At 42.4% G+C, this 20,678-nt stretch overlaps 1 protein-coding gene across 1 annotated transcript; it reads left to right on the top strand.

Moving 5' to 3' along the window:
* Positions 1–532: 532 nt before the first annotated feature.
* enpp5 (ectonucleotide pyrophosphatase/phosphodiesterase 5) lies at positions 533–20,678 on the top strand. The gene is made up of 4 exons (XM_068024553.1): positions 533–765; positions 13,715–14,587; positions 15,412–15,591; positions 18,412–20,678. The coding sequence occupies exons 2-4, from the start codon at positions 13,753–13,755 to the stop codon at positions 18,819–18,821; spliced, it is 1,425 nt and encodes a 474-aa protein (XP_067880654.1). The 5' UTR covers positions 533–765; positions 13,715–13,752; the 3' UTR covers positions 18,822–20,678.

Here is a 20,678-nt window from a genome sequence, read left to right as displayed (position 1 = left end):
CTAGAATGCTATGCCTGAGAGTGTGGTGGAGACAGATTCAATTGAGGCCATCAAAGAAAAAGTGGATAATTATCTGAAGTGACAAAAAAATCTGCAGGCATACAAGCCTGCAAGGCATACAGGGGAGTGCAACGAAGTGAGTTGTTCTTGCACAGAGTTGGCACAGACAATTCCCCGTTTGCCCTTGTTTTGCCACGGACTCCATAATCCAGGCCAATGTGTTAAAACAAGTTGATGGTGGGTCTCATCCGTTTTGATTGTAAGCACTTCTTTTGAGAAGGCTTTGGTATGCCATCGCCCTGTGTACCGCCGCAGCTGCTTTTAACACCTTTCCGGTTGGGCACCACTGGCCAAAGTCTCGCCTGAGTGTTGAACCATGAGCCGGCGGTACGCATGCGCGGCTCAGTGCGCTTCTTCCCCCCCCCCCCCCCCCCAGCTCTCGTTGCCTAGTAACGCGGCTGGCCGGCCTACGTAATAGAACGCTGGCCGGCCAATGACAGTGGGATTCTGAGCCTCGTGCTTTGTGGCGAAATCCCAACGGTTTTGGAGCGCGGGTCAGCGCGAGCTGCAGCTGTGAACAGGAGCAGGTGATCGCTGAACAGCTGCTGTTGGAAACGCTGAGACGGCGACACTGGGACAGGAGTGATTTCATCGCGGAGCTGCGGGCTGTTCCTTCGCAATAAGCCGAGGGGCTGAGGAATTCCCTGGGAGCGAGTTCCCTGCCACCTTGGCCGCTGTCAGACTCATTGGCGGTGTTCGGAGACGGTATGGCTCCGCTCTCTGTTGTGTAACATGTTTTTCAAGCAGCATCTTATTCACGGCATTTTATATTTGAGCGGCGTATTGGACCAATCAGCCAATCTGACTTGCTGATCAGTAGAGGTTTGCAATACTCAGTGACCACTTCCGAAGAAGGGTCACTGACCTGAAACGTTAACTCTGCTTCTTTCTCCACAGATGCTGCCAGACCTGCTGAGTATTTCCAGCATTTTTTTGTTTTTATTTCAGATTAGTGTAGGATTAATATAAAATTACTATAAATTAGTGGGGATTAGTGTAGGATTAGTATAAAATGGGTGGTTGATGGTCGGCACAGACTCGGTGGGCCGAAGGGCCTATTTCAGTGCTGTATCTCTAAACTAAAACTAAACATTTCCAGCATCTGCAGTATTTTCCTTTTATATTATTATATAGGTTTGGAAACGTTCTCTGTTTCACGAATCTTAATCCTCACATGCCCCTGATAACTGACAGCACTGCTGTGTCAAGAGCAGAAGGAGATATTATGACTATCTCTATATTATTTTACCACTTGGATTGGAGTACAGCTCTTATTTCAGAGTTCCTTGGTGTCGTTCCAATGCCAGAAATAACTAGACGACATAGCATTAGCGTGTATGGGTTTCAATATAAAATGATCCAAACAAGATCATAGAATGATACAGCACAGAAAAAGGTCATTTGACCCATTATGCCTGTGCCAGTTCTTTGAAAAAGCTTTCCAATTACTACCACTCCCATGCAAAGTCTGCAGAGTCCAGCAAATGTTTCCCTTTCAACTATTTATCCAATTTCCTTTTGAAAGTTACTAGTGAATCTACTTCCACCACCCTTGCATTCCAGATCATAACTTGCTGTGTAATTTTTTTTCCTTATGTCACCACCTCTGGTTCTTTTGCCTTAAATCTGTGTCTGCTAGTTACTGACCTTGTGCATTGGAATTAGAATATATAAGGTGAAACTGTCATTTTGAACAACCCTAGAAAATCTCCGCTGAATATTCTCTGCTTTGAGGATAGCAATTCCTGCTTCTTTAGTCTCTCCACAGAACAGACATCCTGCATCTCTAATACCATCCTAGTTAATCTCCTCTGCACCTTTTGCAATGCCTTGACATTCTTGCTGAAATATGGTGCTGAGAATTGGTCACTGTACTCTAGCTGGGGCTGAATGAGTGTGTTTGAAAAGGTTTAGCATAATTTCCTTGCTTTGTCTCTATTTATAAAGCCAAGGATCCCACATGCCTTTTTAACAGCCTTCTCAACCACTGCCAGCTTCAAAGGACCCCTGGATCTTTTCATTCTTGCACCCCTTTTATAATTGTACCATTTAGTTTATAAGAACATAAATAGGAGCTGGAGAAGTCCATTTAGCCCCTCAAGCCTGCTCTGCCATTCAGTAAGATCATGGCTGATCTGATTGTAGCTTCGCCTCCACTTTCCTGCCCCCCACATAATCCTTGACTCCCTTGTCGACCAAAAATCTGTCCTACTCGGTCTTGAATATATTATAAGAATATATTATAATTAAGGCTGATTTTTATAACATATTTAGTTTATTTTGCCTCTTCTCGTTCCTACCAAAATGAAACATTTCACATTTTTCTGTTAAATTTCATATGCTCATTTCACCAGTCTGTATGTCCTCTTGAAATCTGTTACTATCTGCCTCACTGTTTATATGTGTACACGACATTTGTACACGAATGTCACCACACGCACATTAAATTTCAAACTGTTGTTGAAGTGAACAAAGGGCTTGCTTTAAAAATTGCCAGATCTTGGCTGGATATACATTTGCATATTAACAGACAGTGTTTGACTCGGAGGGCGGAGTTCCAGAGTGGTAAGTATAAAAAACTTACCTCGGGGATTCTCGGAGCAGACTCGGAGGGCGGAGTTCCAGAGCGGTAACTATAAAAAACTTACCTCGGAGATTCTCGGAGCAGACTCGGAGGGCGGAGTTCCAGAGCGGTAACTATAAAAAACTTACCTCGGGGATTCTCGGAGCAGACTCGGAGGGCGGAGTTCCAGAGCGGTAACTATAAAAAACTTACCTCGGGGATTCTCGGAGCAGACTCGGAGGGCGGAGTTCCAGAGCGGTAACTATAAAAAACTTACCTCGGGGATTCTCGGAGCAGACTCGGAGGGCGGAGTTCCAGAGCGGTAACTATAAAAAACTTACCTCGGGGATTCTCGGAGCAGACTCGGAGGGCGGAGTTCCAGAGCGGGAAGTTACCTCGGGTGGGGGAAAAAAAACTGAAAAAGTGACATCACAGGAAAGCTGCGACCTGATTGGCTGGTAGGGAATCTGTACCGAATTTGAAAATAAAACTGATAAAAATTGATTAAAACACTAATTAACTAATTCATAAGTAGAGTAATTAAACCAGAGGGAGGAGATTACTGTATTTAGTTAGCATTTAGTATTTATTGTAGAAATCTAGCACTAGGGACCACATAGTTAAGTGTATCATAATTTAGTAAGGATTTAATAAGTGTTTATTTATTTTATATTAATTAACTAATTAGTGCTAAGAATGACAGAGGGGTGAAGTGCTTTACCTGTGAGATGTGGGAGGTCCGTGCCGCTTCCAGCGTTCCGGGCGACTACATCTGCAGGAAGTGTACGCAGTTGCAGCTCCTCACAGACCGCATGGATCGGTTGGAGCAGCAACTGGATGCACTTAGGAGCATGCAGGTGGCGGAAAGTGTCACAGACAGGAGTTTTAGAGAAGTGGTTATACCCAAGGTGCAGGCAGATAGATGGGTGACCGCTAGAAGGGGCAGGCAGTCAGTCCAGGAATCCCCTGTGGCTATCCCCCTCTCTAACAAGTATACCCTTTTGGATACTGTTGGGGGGGTGGATGACCTATCGGGAAAACAGCAGCAGCCAGAGCAGTGGCACCACGGCTGGCACTGTTGTTCAGCAGGAAGGGACAAAGCGCAGAAGAGCAATAGTTATAGGGGACTCTATAGTCAGGGGCACAGATAGGCGCTTCTGTGGATGTGAAAGAGACTCCAGGATGGTATGTTGCCTCCCTGGTGCCAGGGTCAAGGATGTCTCTGAACGGACAGGGGGCATTCTGAAGGGGGAGGGTGAACAGCCAGAGGTTGCGGTACACATCAGTACCAACGACATAGGCAGGAAGAGTGATGAGGCCCTGCAGGGGGAGTTTAGGGAGTTAGGTAGTAAGTTTTAAAAAACAGGACCTCACGTGCCAGTGAGGCTAGAAATAGGAAGATAGTGCAGCTAAACACGTGGTTGAGCAGCTGGTGTAGAAGGGAGGGTTTCAGATATCTGGACCATTGGGCTCTCTTCAGGGACAGATGGGACCTGTACAAGAAGGATGGGTTGCATCTAAACTGGAGGGGCACTAATATCCTGGCTGCAAAGTTTGCTAGCGTCACTCGGGAGGGTTTAAACTAGTGTGGCAGGGGGGTGGGAACCAGAGCAGTAGGACAGCTAGTGAAATAAATGAGGAGGACATAGTAAATAAGGCCAGTAGGACCAAGAGGAAGAGCAGGCAGGGAGATGTTGCTGAGCACAGCGGGACTGGTGGTCTGAAGTGCATTTGTTTCAATGCGAGAAGTATAACGGGTAAGGCAGATCAACTTAGAGCTTGGATTAGTACTTGGATCTATGATGTTGTTGCTATTACAGAGACTTGGTTGAGGGAAGGGCAGGATTGGCAGCTAAATGTTCCAGGCTTTAGAAGCTTCAGGCGGGATCCAGGGGGATGTAAAAGGGGTGGGGGAGTTGCATTACTGGTTAAGGAGAATATCACAGCTGTACTGCGGGAGGACACCTCGGAGGGGTCATGCAGCGAGGCAATATGGGTGGAGCTCAGGAATAGGAAGGGTGCAGTCACGATGTTGGGGGTGTACTACAGGCCTCCCAACAGCCAGTGGAAGGTAGAGGAGCAGATATGTAGACAGATTTTGGAAAGATGTAAATGTAACAGGGTTGTGCTGGTGGGTGATTTTAACTTCCCCTATATTGACTGGGACTCACTTAGTGCTAGGGGCTTGGATGGGGCAGAATTTGTGAGGAGCATCCAGGAGGGCTTCTTGAAACAGTATGTAGATAGTCCAACTAGGGATGGGGCCATTCTGGACCTGGTATTGGGGAATGAGCCCAGCCAGGTGGTCCAAGTTTCAGTGGGGGAGCATTTTGGGAGCAGTGACCATAATTCCATAAGTTTTAAGGTACTTGTGGATAAGGATAAGTGAAAGTACTAAATTGGGGGAAGGCTAATTATAACAATATTAGGCAGGAACTGAAGAATTTAGATTGGGGGCGGCTGTCTGAGGGTAAATCAACATCTGACATGTGGGAGTCTTTCAAACGTCAGCTGATTAGAATCCAGGACCAGCATGCTCCTGTGAGGAAGAAAGACGAGTTTGGCAAGTTTCGGGAAGCTTGGATAACACGGGATATTGTGAGCCTAGTCAAAAAGAAAAAGGAAGCATTTGTAAGGGCTGGAAGGCTCGGAACAGATGAAGCACTTGAGGAATATAAAGACAGTAGGAAGGAACTTAAGCAAGGAGTTAGGAGGGCTAAAAGGGGTCATGAAAAGTCATTGGCAAACAGGATTAAGGAAAATCCCAAGGCTTTTTATACATATATGAAGAGCAAGAGGGTAACCAGGGAAAGGGTTGGCCCACTTAAGGACAGAGATGGGAATCTATGCGTGGAGCCAGAGGAAATGGGTGAGGTGCTAAATGAGTACTTTGCATCAGTATTCATCAAGGAGAAGGACTTGGTGGATGATGAGCCTAGGGAAGGGAGTGCAGATAGTCTCAGTCATCTCATTATCAAAAAGGAGGAGGTGTTGGGTGTCTTGCAAAGCATTAAGGTAGATAAGTCCCCAGGGCCTGATGGGATCTACCCTAGAATACTGAGGGAGGCAAGGGAAGAAATTGCTGGGGCCTTGACAGAAATCTTTGCATCCTCATTGGCTACAGGTGAGGTCCCAGAGGACTGGAGAATAGCCAATGTTGTGCCTTTGTTTAAGAAGGGTGGTAAGGATAATCCAGGAAATTATAGGCCGGTGAGTCTTACGTCAGTGGTAGGGAAATTATTAGAGAGGATTATTCGGGACAGGATTTACTCCCTTTTGGAAACAAACAAACTTATTAGCGAGAGACAGCATGGTTTTGTGAAGGGGAGGTCGTGTCTTACTAATTTGATTGAGTTTTTTGAGGAAGTGAGGAAGATGATTGATGAAGGAAGGGCAGTGGATGTTATCTATATGGACTTTAGTAAAGCCTTTGACAAGGTCCCGCATGGCAGACTGATACAAAAGGTGAAGTCACATGGGATCAGAGGTGAGCTGGCAAGATGGATACAGAACTGGCTCGGTCATAGAAGACAGAGGGTATCAGTGGATGGGTGTTTTTCTGAATGGAGGAATGTAACTAGTGGTGTTCCGCTGAGACCTTTGCTGTTTGTAGTATATATAAATGATTTGGAGGAAAATGTAGCTGGTCTGATTAGTAAGTTTGCGGACGACACAAAGGTTGGTGGAATTGCGGATAATGATGAGGATTGTCAGAGGATACAGCAGGATATAGATCGGTTGGAGACTTGGGCGGAGAAATGGCAGATGGAGTTTAATCCGGACAAATGTGAGGTAATGCATTTTCGAAGGTATAATGCAGGTGGGAGGTATACAGTAAATGGCAGAACCCTTAGGAGTATTGACAGGCAGAGAGATCTGGGCATACAGGTCCACAGGTCACTGAATGTGGCAACACAGGTGGATAAGGTAGTCAAGAAGGCATACGGCATGCTTGCCTTCATCGGTCAGGGCATAGAGTATAAAAATTGGCAAGTCATGTTGCAGCTGTACAGAACTTTAGTTAGGCCACACTTAGAATATTGCATACAATTCTGGTCGCCACACTACCAGAAGGACGTGGAGGCTTTGGAGAGGGTACAGAGGAGATTTACCAGGATGTTGCCTGGTCTGGAGGGCATTAGCTATGAGGAGGGGTTGGAAAAACTCGGATAGTTTTCACTGGAACGACAGAGGTGGAGGGGCGACATGATAGAGGTTTACAAAGTTATGAGCGGCATGGACAGAGTGGATAGTCAGAAGCTTTTTCCCAGGGTGGAAGAGTCAGTTACTTGGGGACATAGGTTTAAGGTACAAGGGGCAAAGTTTAGAGGGGATGTGCGAGGCAAGTTTTTTACAGAGGGTGGTGAGTGCCTGGAACTTGCTGCCAGGGGAGGTGGTGGAAGCAGATACGATAGCGACGTTTAAGAGACATCTTGACAAATACATGAATAGGAAGGGAATAGAGGAATATGGGCCCCGGAAGTGCAGAAGGTGTTAGTTTAGGCAGGCATCAAGATCGGAGCAGGCTTGGAGGGCCGAATGGCCTGTTCCTGTGCTGTACTGTTCTTTGTTCTTTGGAAGGACAAAGCAGCCATTCCCTGACACATTCAACCCACAATGGACCTTTGGCTGGAAATACATTTGCATATTAACAGACAGTGCTTGGAAAGGACAAAGGAACATTCCCTGACACATTCACATTTTTGATTACCAGACGTTGAAGGTGGGGGAGCTCGCATTCCAGGTTGACTGCTAAGATGGCCGAATACACAAATGGACATAGTCAAACCAGCTAGTCACAAGACTAACTGCTGGGCAACCTGAGTTTTTGAATTTGTACAAACAGTTTGGGAAGAAAGCAGAATACTCCTGGACTGAGAAGATCTCTCCTCGCTGGCTCGCCACAGCCTCTCCTGTCTGCCTGCTCCCATCTCTTTTTCACAAGCCTCTGAATCCACTGAAGCCACATGAACCCCAAGAGAGAACAGTCTCCTACAGCGAACAAGGTTTAAGAATACTGGGCCCCAACAAAAAGCAAGATCTACCTACAATCAAGGACTCTGAAGTGAGCTTGAAGAACCATAACAAAAACTCTTCAGATATTGCCTCAAACGTTTCCACTTTATTTCTTCTGCTCTTTTTTGTCTCTATTTGCATGTGTGTATCACATATGTATGCTACCGTGGGCACATCATGAATCTGTAGGCGTCAACCGAATTAGAGTTTTAAGTTTAATAAATTTCAACTTTTCTTCTTTAAACCTAAGAAAGCCTGTTTGTGCTGGATTCTTTGCCTTGTAATTGGAAAGCGGTGAACCAAGGGGGAGCTAAAAGCACGGTGTGTTTAAAATTAAACCCTGTTACAGTAAGACCAGGTGAAGGCCAAAAGGGAACCCTAGATTTCTTTCTCACCTGATCGTAGCACTAGAAATTATGTATAATATAATTTACGACATTATTATATATAGAAAAGAGCAATGGCCTTAATACAGGCCCCTGGGGGACACCACTGCATACTTTCCTCCAGTCTGAAAAACAACTGTTCAGCACTACCCTCTGCTTACTTTCCCTTAGCCCATTTTATATCCACGTCACCATCGCCTCTTTAATCCCATGGGCTTCAATTTGCTAACTAGCTGCTTATAGGTACTTTGAATTGAGGTGAGGAACACTACAGGGGGTTTAGTAACACAACTGGAAGTATAATATTGATTGTTGAACAATGGAAAGGAAATTGAGGATGAAATTTGGAGATAAATTAGGTTCATACTAACATTAGTTAATAATTATGGCAGATTTTAAATATTCCAAAATAGACTGAGACGGGGAAAAGGTTGTGAAAAAGGGGAGTTTTTTTTTAAGTGCTCAGAACTGTTTTCTTAATCAAAATGTTACCATTCCAAGGAAGCAAAACTTGAATTTGTTCTGGGTAATGAGGCAGAGCAAATAGTTGACCTAACAGGACATAATTTAAGAAATAGTGATCACAATATAATTAACTTCAATGCAAGAATGGAAAAGGCAAAAGAACATTTAAAGCCAAATTATAATGAGATAAAAAGGAGTCTTGCATAGATCATTGGAGGAAACATTTTGGTAGTGCTATGGGAAATATTTAAACAGGAGATGAATAGATTATGAATTAAGCATATTCCAGTAAGGAAAAAACAATGTGTGGAAGATTTTGGTTCCATAGATCAATACTTGAAGCTAAAAAAAAAAATTAGTGATTACATGGCAGAAAAAACAAGCCAGGACAAATGGAGAGAATAAAGGATATCTACAAAAAGAGTGATTGGAAAAGCTAAGAGAGCATGCAAGTCCAAATAGAAAACATAAAGGACAGTCACAAAAGTTTTCTATGGCTGTATTAGTAATAATAGATCAATGTTGGGGCCACTAAGAAATGGAGGAGACAAGTTTGTAATTGAGAGTGAGAGAATGGCAATGGTACTGACTAATTTTTCGCAGAGGAAATGGATATTGAAACTGTAGAATCACCTGAGGTTGGTATGGATAGTTAGTAAGAATTATTATTCAAAATGGGATTATATTTTAAAAAAAGGAACTGAAATTTAAGGTACTAGGGGACACGATTAATTTGCATCCATATATCCTGAGGATAGCTAACTAAGAAATAGTGGAGGCTGTGATCTTAATTTTCCAGACTTCTTTAGAAAGTAATATTGTGCCAAAGGACTGGATATTGATATATTTGCCACTTATCTTTAAAAAGGGGAGAGAGCATGTGCTGCGAAAAGTAGTTATTGCATAAGAGACTGTTGGCAATGATTAAATTTAGATGAGTGTGATTATGAGGATACATATGATTACAGAGAAGAAAGCCATCTTAAATGGTAAGAAGAAAACTAAGGGTAAAAAGAAGTTTCACAGAGTAGCAAAGTGTTTTGAGTTTTTTTGATGGAGCTACTGGTATTTACTGTATATATAAATATAAGTAAAAGTCATTGGAATTGAGAGGAAATAAAATTGCTGACAACCCCAAATTGGGGAGGATGGCAAATTTGAAGTTAGTAAATAACTTTAGGAGAACATAGATAGGATGGGCAGATTAGGTGGTAGATACAGTTCATTGTAGAAAAATACACAGTGTTATCTTTTTAAAGTGAGAAATGAAAGCCATCTTAAAAGGTAAGATTTTTAATGGAGTAGAGGAATACTGGGATTTTAATGTACAGATACATAAGTCATTAGTGGTGGCAGCGTGGGTAAATGTTAACAACTGAGGGGATGCAATGAAAACCAAAAATGCTGGAACCACTCAGCAGGTCTGGCAGCATCTGTGGAGAGAGAAGTAGAGTTAACGTTTCAGGTCAGTGACCCTTCTTCAGAACTGACAAATATTAGAAATGTAAAAGGTTTTAAGCAAGTAAAGAGGGGTGGGGTGGGGGGGTGCAAGAGATAACAAAAGAGAAGGTGTTGATAGGACAAGGTCACAGAGAATAATTGACCAGAAGGTCACTGAACAAAGACAAACGGTATTGTTTGCCTTTGCTCCGTGACCTTTTGGTCAGCTATGTGGCCTGGTCCAATCTACACCTCCTTTGTTATCTCTTGCCCCACCCCCGCCTCACTTGCTTATAACCTGTGACTTTTTAATATTTGTCAGTTCCGAAGAAGGGTCACTGACCCGAAACGTTAACTCTGCTTCTCTTTTCACAGATGCTGCCAGACCTGCTGAGTGGTTCCAGCATTTCTTGTTTTTATTTCAGATTTCCAGCATCTGCAGTATTTTGCTTTTATATAAATGGGTGGTTGTTGGTCGGCACAGACTCGGTGGGCCGAAGGGCCTGTTTCAGTGCTGTATCGCTAAATAAAATAAATATAGCTCTTGGGTCTAAAGGGATCAAAGGGTATGGGGTGAAAGCGGGAACAGGCTACTGAGTTGGATGATCAGCCGTGATCATAATGAATGGCAGAGCAGGCTCGAAGGGCCGAATAGCCTACTCCTGCTCCTATTTTCTATGTTTCTATGAACAGGAAAATTCGAGATCAGCTAATCAATTATACATTTGGATAGCGAATCACTGGAAATGTGCCAGCTGTTTTCTGATATGTGCAACTAGTGGGTGAGGCAATATGTACTTGAAAAATTAGTTATCTGATTTTCTATGGAACAACTGGACAAAATTCTGAATATCAGTATCGGAGAAATTGTACAATTTTGCCCTCCTCCACTCTGGCTCTTCTTGGGCCACAGTTTGCCTGACTGAGTACGCAGATGATTTTGCACTCAGTTTGGGAAGACTCCATTACTGGGATCCTGTTCTGCTGCACTTCTGCATGACACGCCGGGGCAATAGAATTTTGGCCATATTATCCCTAGTGTGCATTTCCTATTCATCATGCTTCACTGTCAGTCGGATTTCTGTGCCTTGCTAAAAATAAAACAATCTAAAGAAATAAAGGGGCAGCAAAAAAACTGAAGCCAGTTTGTGTGCAGATTAATGCAGCTGAAAATGGATTTATCACAAAAGTAAGCATTTTAATCAGTGTTTAGTTTACCACCTGTGAGTAACCTGATTTTTAAATAACTGAAAATGACTTAAATAACTATTTGCTAGTTATAATAGGGTTACAGTAGTCAGTGTATTAGTAAATTAAAGAAATATATTCAGAAGTATATAAGATTTGTTTTAGTATCCCTGCACTCAAAAGGGCCAGGTTCATTTTTAGGTCTTCCTTGAAGGCCTGCTAATGAGCGCAGTTAGTGAAAACTCACCATTGTGATTAATTTAATCTGAAGGAATGGCCAGTTTTGTGGGTTGAGCTGGTTTCTGGTGTAATTTTTTTTATCAAAGTGATTCCTGACAACGCAGCCGGCTACTGATGTCATCAGGCTGCGCCAAGGTGCGCATATGCGCAGATGGTCTCCTGCTCTCTGCATGTGCGCTGCGTTCCGACTTGCCAGGACTGGTTAGCGCATGTTCTGATGACGTCATCGCGTGATGTGTGTATCTTCGGGCAATGCGCCTGATCGGCCTCTGCGCATGCGCTTTATGCGTACAGCAATGCAACGCTAACCCAAGCATCAAGCTCCGCTGCTGTCTCCGGCCCCTCTGCTCCCGCCCCCCCCACTCGCTGCTCTCTCCGGCCGCTCCGCTCTTTCCTGCCCCTCCGCTCCCCACCTCCCTGCTGTCTCCGGCTGCTCCGCCCCCCCCCCCCCTTCCCTCGCTGCTGTCTCTCCGGCCATCCCGCTCTTTCGGCCGCTCCGCGCCCCCACCCCCGCTGCTCTCTCCGGCAGCTCTGCTCTTTCGGGCCCCTCCGCACCCCCCTCCCTGATCTCTCCGGCCGCTCCGCTCTTTCCAGCCACTCCGCTCCCCCCCCATCCCTGGCCCGCTTTCTCGCTCGCCCCCGTCCCCAGTCCACTCTCCCACCCCCGGTCTCCGGCCCTTCCCCCAACCCCCCCCCCCGTCTCTGGGCCATTCCCCCCACCGTCTCCGGCACGCTCCCCCCACCACCCCCCCCATCTCTGGCCCGCTCGCTCGCTCTCTCCCTCCCACCATTGTGTGCTGCCATGTGTTTAGGTTAGGTTGCCTTTGTGTGATTATTTGAGCGGCGCCATCTTTAGTCCTGGCAACTGCCTGAAGTCGCAGACTGTGATGTTTTAGTGGCACATGCTGTATTTGTGCATGTGCAACTGCAGCGCCACCTAGTGGTAGCGTTGTCAGCAAACGCAGCCTTTTTTTATAACCAACGCAAAAGATTGCAGAAACTAGAGTTGTGCTGAATGTAATTTCCACTTAAAATTCTGTGATCTTTTATGCTGGTTTCACTGATTTCAGGCAAATTGCGCCGAAAAGAACCACGCAATCAGTGCAAACTGCAGACCCCAGTATTTGCTTAATAGCAATTAAACTTTGTGTCCTTAAAGGGACCATTTAACATCAAATAATACTTCTGACCTTGTCGAACAGTACATCCTTTAACTTAACCATGAATAGTGATGCTGGAGTTTCCACATATTTCAAATATAGTCAGAAACAAAGTGGAATTGATTTTTCTCCCCTTCACTTGAGTGCAAATTGGGCATATGCTGCAAAGATGTGTCTGGCTGGAAGGTATCTGATCCTGCTGAGTTTCAAGGTTTAGTTAACTGGCATGTTCTTGACTTGACCTGTGCATAGGAATGATCCTGGGATTGGGCAGATGCACCAGGTTGGGTGAGGGATTTGGTTCCAGCTGCACACCTGAGAGACATATAACATTGCACACGCCTGCCAGCTTTGCTATCTTCTGGCTGCTGAGAGAAACACTCGTATAGATTTTGCTGTAGAAATAATGGTGAGGCTAACGGCCATTATTATTCAAGTGCAAATTGTACAACAATTACAAGTGACCACACATGCTCAGTTAAATGCAGAAATCAGGAAGTTGCTGTCCGAGTTGCCCTGCTGTTTCAAAATTTGCACAATGCCAGAAGCTGCTATATATGAATATCTCCCTGATAAATTCTGCATTGAAACATGAGGAATGGCATGAAGTTACCTCATTTCTGTCACATTTGAATGCTTCTGCCTATTTCAGGCAGAGGCCTTTTCAAGTTACCTTGGGAATAGGCACACTTGAAACAAAAGCCCATAACTTAAAGTGACATTGAGCAGTACTTTTTTCCCCCATAGTAGCTATGTTGAGAATAGTAGCACGCTATGGGAAAAATCTCCCGAGTCTCCAGGCTACTGGCAGGGAGGAGGCCTTGCAAGCAGCAGATGAATTATTGGAAAATTATATGTGGACTGCCTGCAATTTTCCATCCATGGAAGATGGTGAGCAATGCAATTTTTGCATGCTGTGTAAAAGGCCTCACTGGTGATGAAGGGGCTCAGAAAATTTCACCCAAGTATTTAAACCTGTATATTGTGTGTGACCACTTTATTTAGAAATATTTCTTGATACTTAGCACTTCTGACTATTAAGTGATTTTCACCAAGTTAGTTGATATCAATAGGGACATAATAATTGATCTGTGCAGCTAGGGGCATGATTGAAGAGAGTTTTAATATTCTGAGCTCTTGTACTGAGATGTAAGCAATTTTAGTTGAAGTTGATTGATGATATTTCTGTGTTGCAGCTGGTGTCTAAATACCTGACAGCATATAACTGCCCACCATGGCACCTCGCATCTGGCAAATGTGCCTTTGGCTGGTAGTAATTACCTTCACTCTCACCGAAGCTGTGTATCTCCAGCTGGACCAACCAAAGGTGCTGCTGGTATCTTTTGATGGATTTCGTTGGGATTATATCCACAAAGTTCCAACACCACACTTCAAGCATGTCATGGAAAATGGAATTCACGTAAATCGGGTTACAAATATTTTCATCACAAAAACCTATCCGAACCACTATACCCTTGTTACTGGGTTATATGCAGAGAACCATGGGATTGTAGCCAATGAAATGTATGATCAGGACTTAAATAAAACCTTCTCTATGGATAGAATGGATATGTTTGATCCGGTCTGGTGGGAGGAGGCCTACCCACTTTGGGTTACAAACCAGATTCAAGGCCATAAGAGTGGAGCTGTAATGTGGCCTGGTACTGATGTTCAAATCCATGGTATGTACCCAACTCACTACATGATGTATAATATCTCTGTTCCTTTTGAGTATCGAGTGGCTCAATTGATTGACTGGTTCAGAGGGAAAGAACCTGTTAATTTTGGCCTCTTGTACTGGGAAGAGCCTGATCGTTCAGGCCATGAGTTGGGACCTGACAACCCTCTCATGGATAAGGTTATTGCAGATATTGATCTAAAGCTTGGTTACCTTGTAGAACAACTTCAGAAAGCAGGACTGTGGGACACAATAAACTTAATAGTCACAAGTGACCATGGGATGGCTCAATGCTCTAGAGACAGGATCATTGAATTGGATCAATACCTTGATCATGAGCTGTACACATGGATTGACTTCACACCTGTCTCTGCTATTTTACCCAAAAAAGGTAAGATAAAGGCATTTACCACAATTCATTTTTGTAATAAGATAAAATTGTCCTTGGCCAATGACACAATTGTGTTTGTTGTAATATCTTAAAACTTTAACAATGTAATAGTAAGAAGCCCTACTAATTCTAGATACATTTTCTAAATATCAGAATAAGTGGGCCAGCCAGGCAATGGACTTGGAGCTAGGGCATATGCTAGAGACTGAGATTTTTCCCATTCAAAATTGTACGACTGCTCTTTATAGTTTTGTTTCATGTAGTGTATCCACATCCCCTGCCATCCCACCCCAAATTAGGCAAACCGATTTCTTTGTGGCTTTGCTTGGTGACTGTTAATTATAGTGATCAGTTTCTCCTATGTGTCAGGAACTTAGCTGACCATATGCAAGATGCACTGCAGCAACTTAGCATGCCTCTTTTGACAGCACCTTCCAAACTCGCGACCTCTTCCACCTAGGAGGACAAGGGCAGCTGATGTGTGAGAACACCATCTGCAAGTTTCCCTCTAAGTAGTCACATACCATCATAACTTGGAAATATATCGCTGTTATTTCACTGTCGCTGGGTCAAAATCCTGGAGCTCCATTCCTAACAGCACTGTTGATCAACCGCACCAGATGGACTGTAGCGGTTCAAGACGGCAGCTCACTTTCTCAAGGGCAATTAGGGATAAGCAACAACTGCTGGCCTGAAATGAATAAAGAAAATTATGCATACTTAGGGCATATTTTTTCATTTTGGTTTCCAAATATCTTTCAAATTGTTATAAGCAGCTTGTGCAGAATTTGTGTTTAAGAAACAACCATTTTGTTTTGCTGCAGGCAAACATGATGAGGTATATAATGCTTTAATGAATGCTCACCCCAATATGACAGTATACAAGAAGGAGGATATTCCAGATCGTTTTCACTACAAACACAATGAAAGAATTCAACCAATAATAGCTGTGGCAGATGAAGGCTGGACAATCAACCAGAATAAAACATCTGGAAAATTTACTTGTAAGTGTTTTTATTTTAATAATATTGGTAATGTTAATTCTTAAGGTAATGGTGAGGGTAATTTTCAGACATTTTATTGGGTATGGGAGTGGCAAGGAAAGGAACACAATCTCATCTGTGACTAAGTTTATGCTTTGTCACTCATTATCAAAATGCATATTGTCTCTTTTTAGTTGGCTTCTTCAGAGTACTTTGAGAAAAAATTACATTAATTTTGTGATCCAAAGACAAAGGGAATCTGAAAAACATGGATCTGCAAGGATAAAGGAGAAATACATATTGGAGCATGCACAGATTACACTTGTATTTGTAATGTTATGATCAGGGGTGGAGGGGTCGAAGGCTGCCCTCTTGTCCCTCTCCTTGTTTGACCACAACAGGGTTTTTTTTTTAAAGTGTATATGCTTACCAATTCAGTGAGTGTTTAATCCTTTTATGTGCTATGATCATAAAAGAACCAATCGGACAGGTTTTCTTGAGTTTAAACAAGAAAGAGTTTAGTTTTGCTATACTTAAAAACAAAATCCAATCTAAAGGGCTATGGGGATTGAGCCGGGGAGCGGGGCTGACAGCATAGCTCCACGGAGAGCCGGCATGGACCCGATGTGCCGATTGGCCTCCTCCTGTTCCATAAATGACTATGATTCTATAAGTAAAGTAATAAACTATGCTCCAACTTTCTCTCTCACGTTTGCACACACACACACACGCACACACGCACACACACACACACACACACACCAGAGTGGAGACAAATAGGTTGGTTGGATTAGAGTCCAGAACAATAAAAAAAAGTACAGTCTGTGGAGTTTGGTAATTCAGTGGCCTTCTGGCTGAACTCCGTGGTCCTGAGATTTTTGTCTGGTAGATGTGGCCAACTGGTTGAGTTTTCTTGGGGACAGTGATGTAGATGGTTTTCTTCCTGTGGTCTCTGTCTGCAGCAATGATAGGCTTGGATGGTTGCAGCCAGCAGGCAGGACTCAAACTTGCAGGGTAACCTGGAGAAAGAAAGAGAAAGACCCCACTTGGGTCCTTCACACTGGTCAGTCTCTGGTACTTGTCTATCCATAGAGAGAAGGAACATAAATGGTGAGTCTGTTACATGATGACCGCTTTTGTAACTTAATTATATCAAGTCTAGGAATTCCAGTCTCTCTCAGGGTTCCACTGTTTCAATGTTTGAATGGTCCATCTCCACCAGTGTTAATGTTCCAAGATTGCCTTTAATGTCTTGTTAATGAAGACAGGGCAGGTAGTCCATTCAGAATTCTCAGGCTATTGTTCTAGCAAGAAATTTACCAGACCTACATCTCCACCTCGATACATTGAAATATAGGGTATTTAGATGCAAATTGTGGTGGCCATTTTAACTGTTAGCAGTCATCTTTTATCTGTTCTTTGTCTTCTGTTTTTTTTAAAGTTTAATTCAGGTTTCCAACTGATTGCCGAATGATGATGGATTAAAAACAAAGCACATGTCCATAACATTAAATATCATTGAGTGTTCCATTTCTTTAACATGATCTTTATTTCTTTTTGAGTATCATACTATTTTATTTGATTTCCATAGGAAGTATCTTCCATTCCCATTGTGGTTTTCAAGTATTTTCAGTGCTGCTTTATTTTGTGTAACGAGTGGTGTTTTATGATCTACTAAGTGGTATCACGTAGTCAGTCCAGTTAAGCTGGATCATACTTGACAAAAATTATAAACAGTTAACTTTGATTGCTCAGCTAAACCCTAGCTCAAAATTGAGTGTCATTGAGGTCAACTTGGCTTATTTGATGACATTCATGCCTTTGAGTCCGAAGATCATGGTTTCGAGCTTCACAATAAGACCTAAATACGTAATCTAGGCTGATACTGCAGTAGTACACTGGTGGGGGAGTCCCACTTTGTCATATTTCAGCTAAGCCTATTTACATGAATGTAAAATAACCCATGGTAGTGGGATCTAGGTAAACATATTCCTCCCTCAACCCGCACTATCAAATATCGTTTAACAGGCCACTCATTCATTTGCTGTTTGCGACCTATCGATGCCAAATGTCCTGCCATGTTTGCCTACATATCAATTGTGATTACGCTTCAAAAACTAGTCTCAGGTTTTATGACCATCATTTTTACTAACTGATTCACTAATGTCCTTTTTAAAGAAGGAATCCTGCCATTCAGTCTAGCCTATATGTATCTCATACCAAAGTGGTTGAATCCAAACTTCCCTCTGAAGTAGTCTAGCAAGCTACTCCATTGTATCAAATCACTTTAGGGCAACTAAGGGTGGGCAATAAATGCTTGTCTCGCCAGTGATGCCCACATCCCAAGAATGAAGAAAATAAAAGTTCTTTCTTGCATACTTAAATTTCAGGTACACATTTAGACAAACCTGTATGAGAAATAGTAGATATTGCAGTTAATTTTATAGTTAGATAAATAAGTGATATTCAGTACAATAACTTTAATTTAGTTTAACAGACTGATAGAAAACTGAGTACTGTGGATCTTGAGTTAGATTTAAAGAACATATCTAATAAAAGGAAAATGAATTAAGTGTGAACTTATTAACAAATGGTCTGAATGTGAAAATGTTTCCTAAAAGCAAATGTCTTCTGTAAACAAGTACAATTTTTTTTTTTAAATCGTTATTGTGGTTCAGTTATAAAATTATTCCAAATTGGTATTGATTTTTAAAAATCTGTTTATTATGTATAATAACTTTATACTAAAACCGTTCAGAAATTATTCCCTAGATTTGATGTAACTAAGTGCTCATGTGAAATTGTGATTTTATGCCACTGAGTTTTTCTTTTCTTTCCTAGTGGGTAATCATGGATATGATAACACCATAACGAGCATGCAACCAATATTCATCGCCCATGGTCCTGCTTTCAAGAAGAATTTCACCAAGGAAACCATAAATATTGTTGACCTCTATCCATTAATCTGCCACCTTCTGGGAATTGACCCAGTGCCAAATAATGGCACATTGAAAAATGTTCAAGAATTATTAATTGCTGTCAAAGTGATTACAACTGAAAGTTCAGCTGTGGAGATTGTGTCCCAGGATGAAATAAACACGAGGGATTCATTTGCATGGCTAGGTATTCTCCTTGGAAGTGTACTGGTTATTGGATTTCTTATAGCATTTGTACAACAGGTGACAAAAAGCCAGATGTCTGGATTCAATATTCACCGAAGTGAGATGGCTCAACCCTTGCTGTCAAGTTAAATTTGTATATCTGGAACTGTTCTCTACTGTGGAACTTCATGTTTCAGTATGCCATCTGTCAATTGTCCTTTATCATCTCAAAATACTGTTAACTAGCTGAGCGAATGCAATCATACTAATGTGAATTCAGGGTTGTAGTTTTGCAGATCTGTGAAAATTTGTTGTCTTGTCAGTTTGCCCAATAGCATCTTTGGATGGGTACTGCACTGCAGTAGATCAGGTCTACTAACAAATGTAGTTAGTAGTGTAGGTTGAGGGATTCCATTTCATGATGAGTAACTACAATATTAGTGTTACAATACTGATCAGAAATATTTCTTCAAAGATTTTACAAGATATTGCAATTATAAACACCACATAAAACCCATCTTAGCAAGTAGTGGGAAGCACAACCTAAAACATCATGTCGTGACCAGATACTTTTATACTTGTAATATGGCTGACAGCTATAGCCCTCCTGTTCCAAGCTAAACAAAGCTACTAGATAACCTACCCAAACATTGGTTTTGTTGTAATAGTATTTCTTTAAAGTACTATAACGGAACCATGCAAGGATGGGGAAAACAGGAAGGGAATGTCGAAACTCAGTGAAGATCTGCTACTTTCATGACAAACCTTGGAAAAGTGGCAAAGATGGTGGGTGACCAGCCCCATCATAATGAGTTTTAAAACAACAAATGGTGATTATCCATTTCACATGAATGCTCACACAGAAGGCATTATATGGTCTTATCTTGGATAATTCCTTCACCACTGTTCTGCTTTTTGGTGATTTAGCAATGATGCCAACAATGATTTTTATATGTTGGCGGTCCAATTATGAGTTATAAGCTAGCAGTTACCTTTCAGGCCATAAATCCTCAAAATGCAATCAGAGTACCACGTGGTGGTATCTTTAAAATTACTTAAATGAGTTTGGATGGCATTGAGAATGCACTATGACATTTTTGGGAATGATTTGAAGAAAATGTAACAATACTGCTTCCACCCATGCAGTGACGGTTCTAAGAATAAGGAATTATGACTTGGGTTAAGGGGATTCCAACAACCTTGTTCCCACATGTATAAAGCATTGCAGGATGGGTGTAATGGCTTATGCACTGTGTTGTCATGATCTTTGTTTTACTCTCTGTATAGTTAGTACCTTTAGCATGATTCCTGAAAAACACTCACTGTATTCTTGGTTATAAAAGTAGAATTGCAGCCTTAAAAAGAATGTTATAGCGAGGTTTATAGCAAGATTTTTTTACATAAGCTGTTAATAATTTCCCCGTTTACCTATATTTCGTGTGTTTACCAAAATTTATATTGGATCACAGAATGCTACAACATAGAAACCGGTCACTTAGCCTATCAAGTCTGCACCATTGTTTTACCCCACGTGAGTACCTAGTCTAACCCTGCTCTCCAAGACTCTGCTGATTTTCTGCTCACTACCAGATGTGGGCCTAGATTTTCTACTTGAGTTACGGCAGTTGGCTCCTGGGTGTAACTCGAGCAGAACTTGTCTCCTCTCCTTTGCCACTTTTGGCATTTTATGTTGAAAATTATGTTGGAGATATATATAATGTACTTCCCATTTTATGCTCCTTAGCAGCGTTGGGTGCCAATTATACCTTTGAGTCTCTGGTGTCCGGCACTTTATGGATTCCTGGATGACCGCTAATGAGCACACCAATATTAGTTCAAGAGCTTTGACCCAGAAACTCAGCCAAAGTTGGGAATACATCCTTGTGGTGGATAGAAATCCTGCCCTGCCATATTTCAGCCAGTATTCCAGTTGAGTGGATGATCTCGACCATGAGCTGTAATCTGTAGTGGTTAGTCACTAAATTAAAATAAATGCTGCTGTTTTTA

The sequence above is a fragment of the Heterodontus francisci genome, chromosome 3 (assembly GCF_036365525.1).
Source record: "Heterodontus francisci isolate sHetFra1 chromosome 3, sHetFra1.hap1, whole genome shotgun sequence".
Taxonomy (NCBI): domain Eukaryota; kingdom Metazoa; phylum Chordata; class Chondrichthyes; order Heterodontiformes; family Heterodontidae; genus Heterodontus; species Heterodontus francisci.
This window is presented reverse-complemented; position numbering and strand designations above follow the sequence as displayed.

Coding starts and splice junctions, on each gene's coding strand:
- enpp5 (XM_068024553.1), top strand. CDS start 13,753: ATGGCACCTCGCATCTGGCAAATGTGCCTTTGGCTGGTAGTAATTACC. Junction 14,588..15,411: donor TGCTATTTTACCCAAAAAAG/GTAAGATAAAGG, acceptor GTTTTGCTGCAG/GCAAACATGATGAGGTATAT. Junction 15,592..18,411: donor AACATCTGGAAAATTTACTT/GTAAGTGTTTTT, acceptor TTTCTTTCCTAG/TGGGTAATCATGGATATGAT.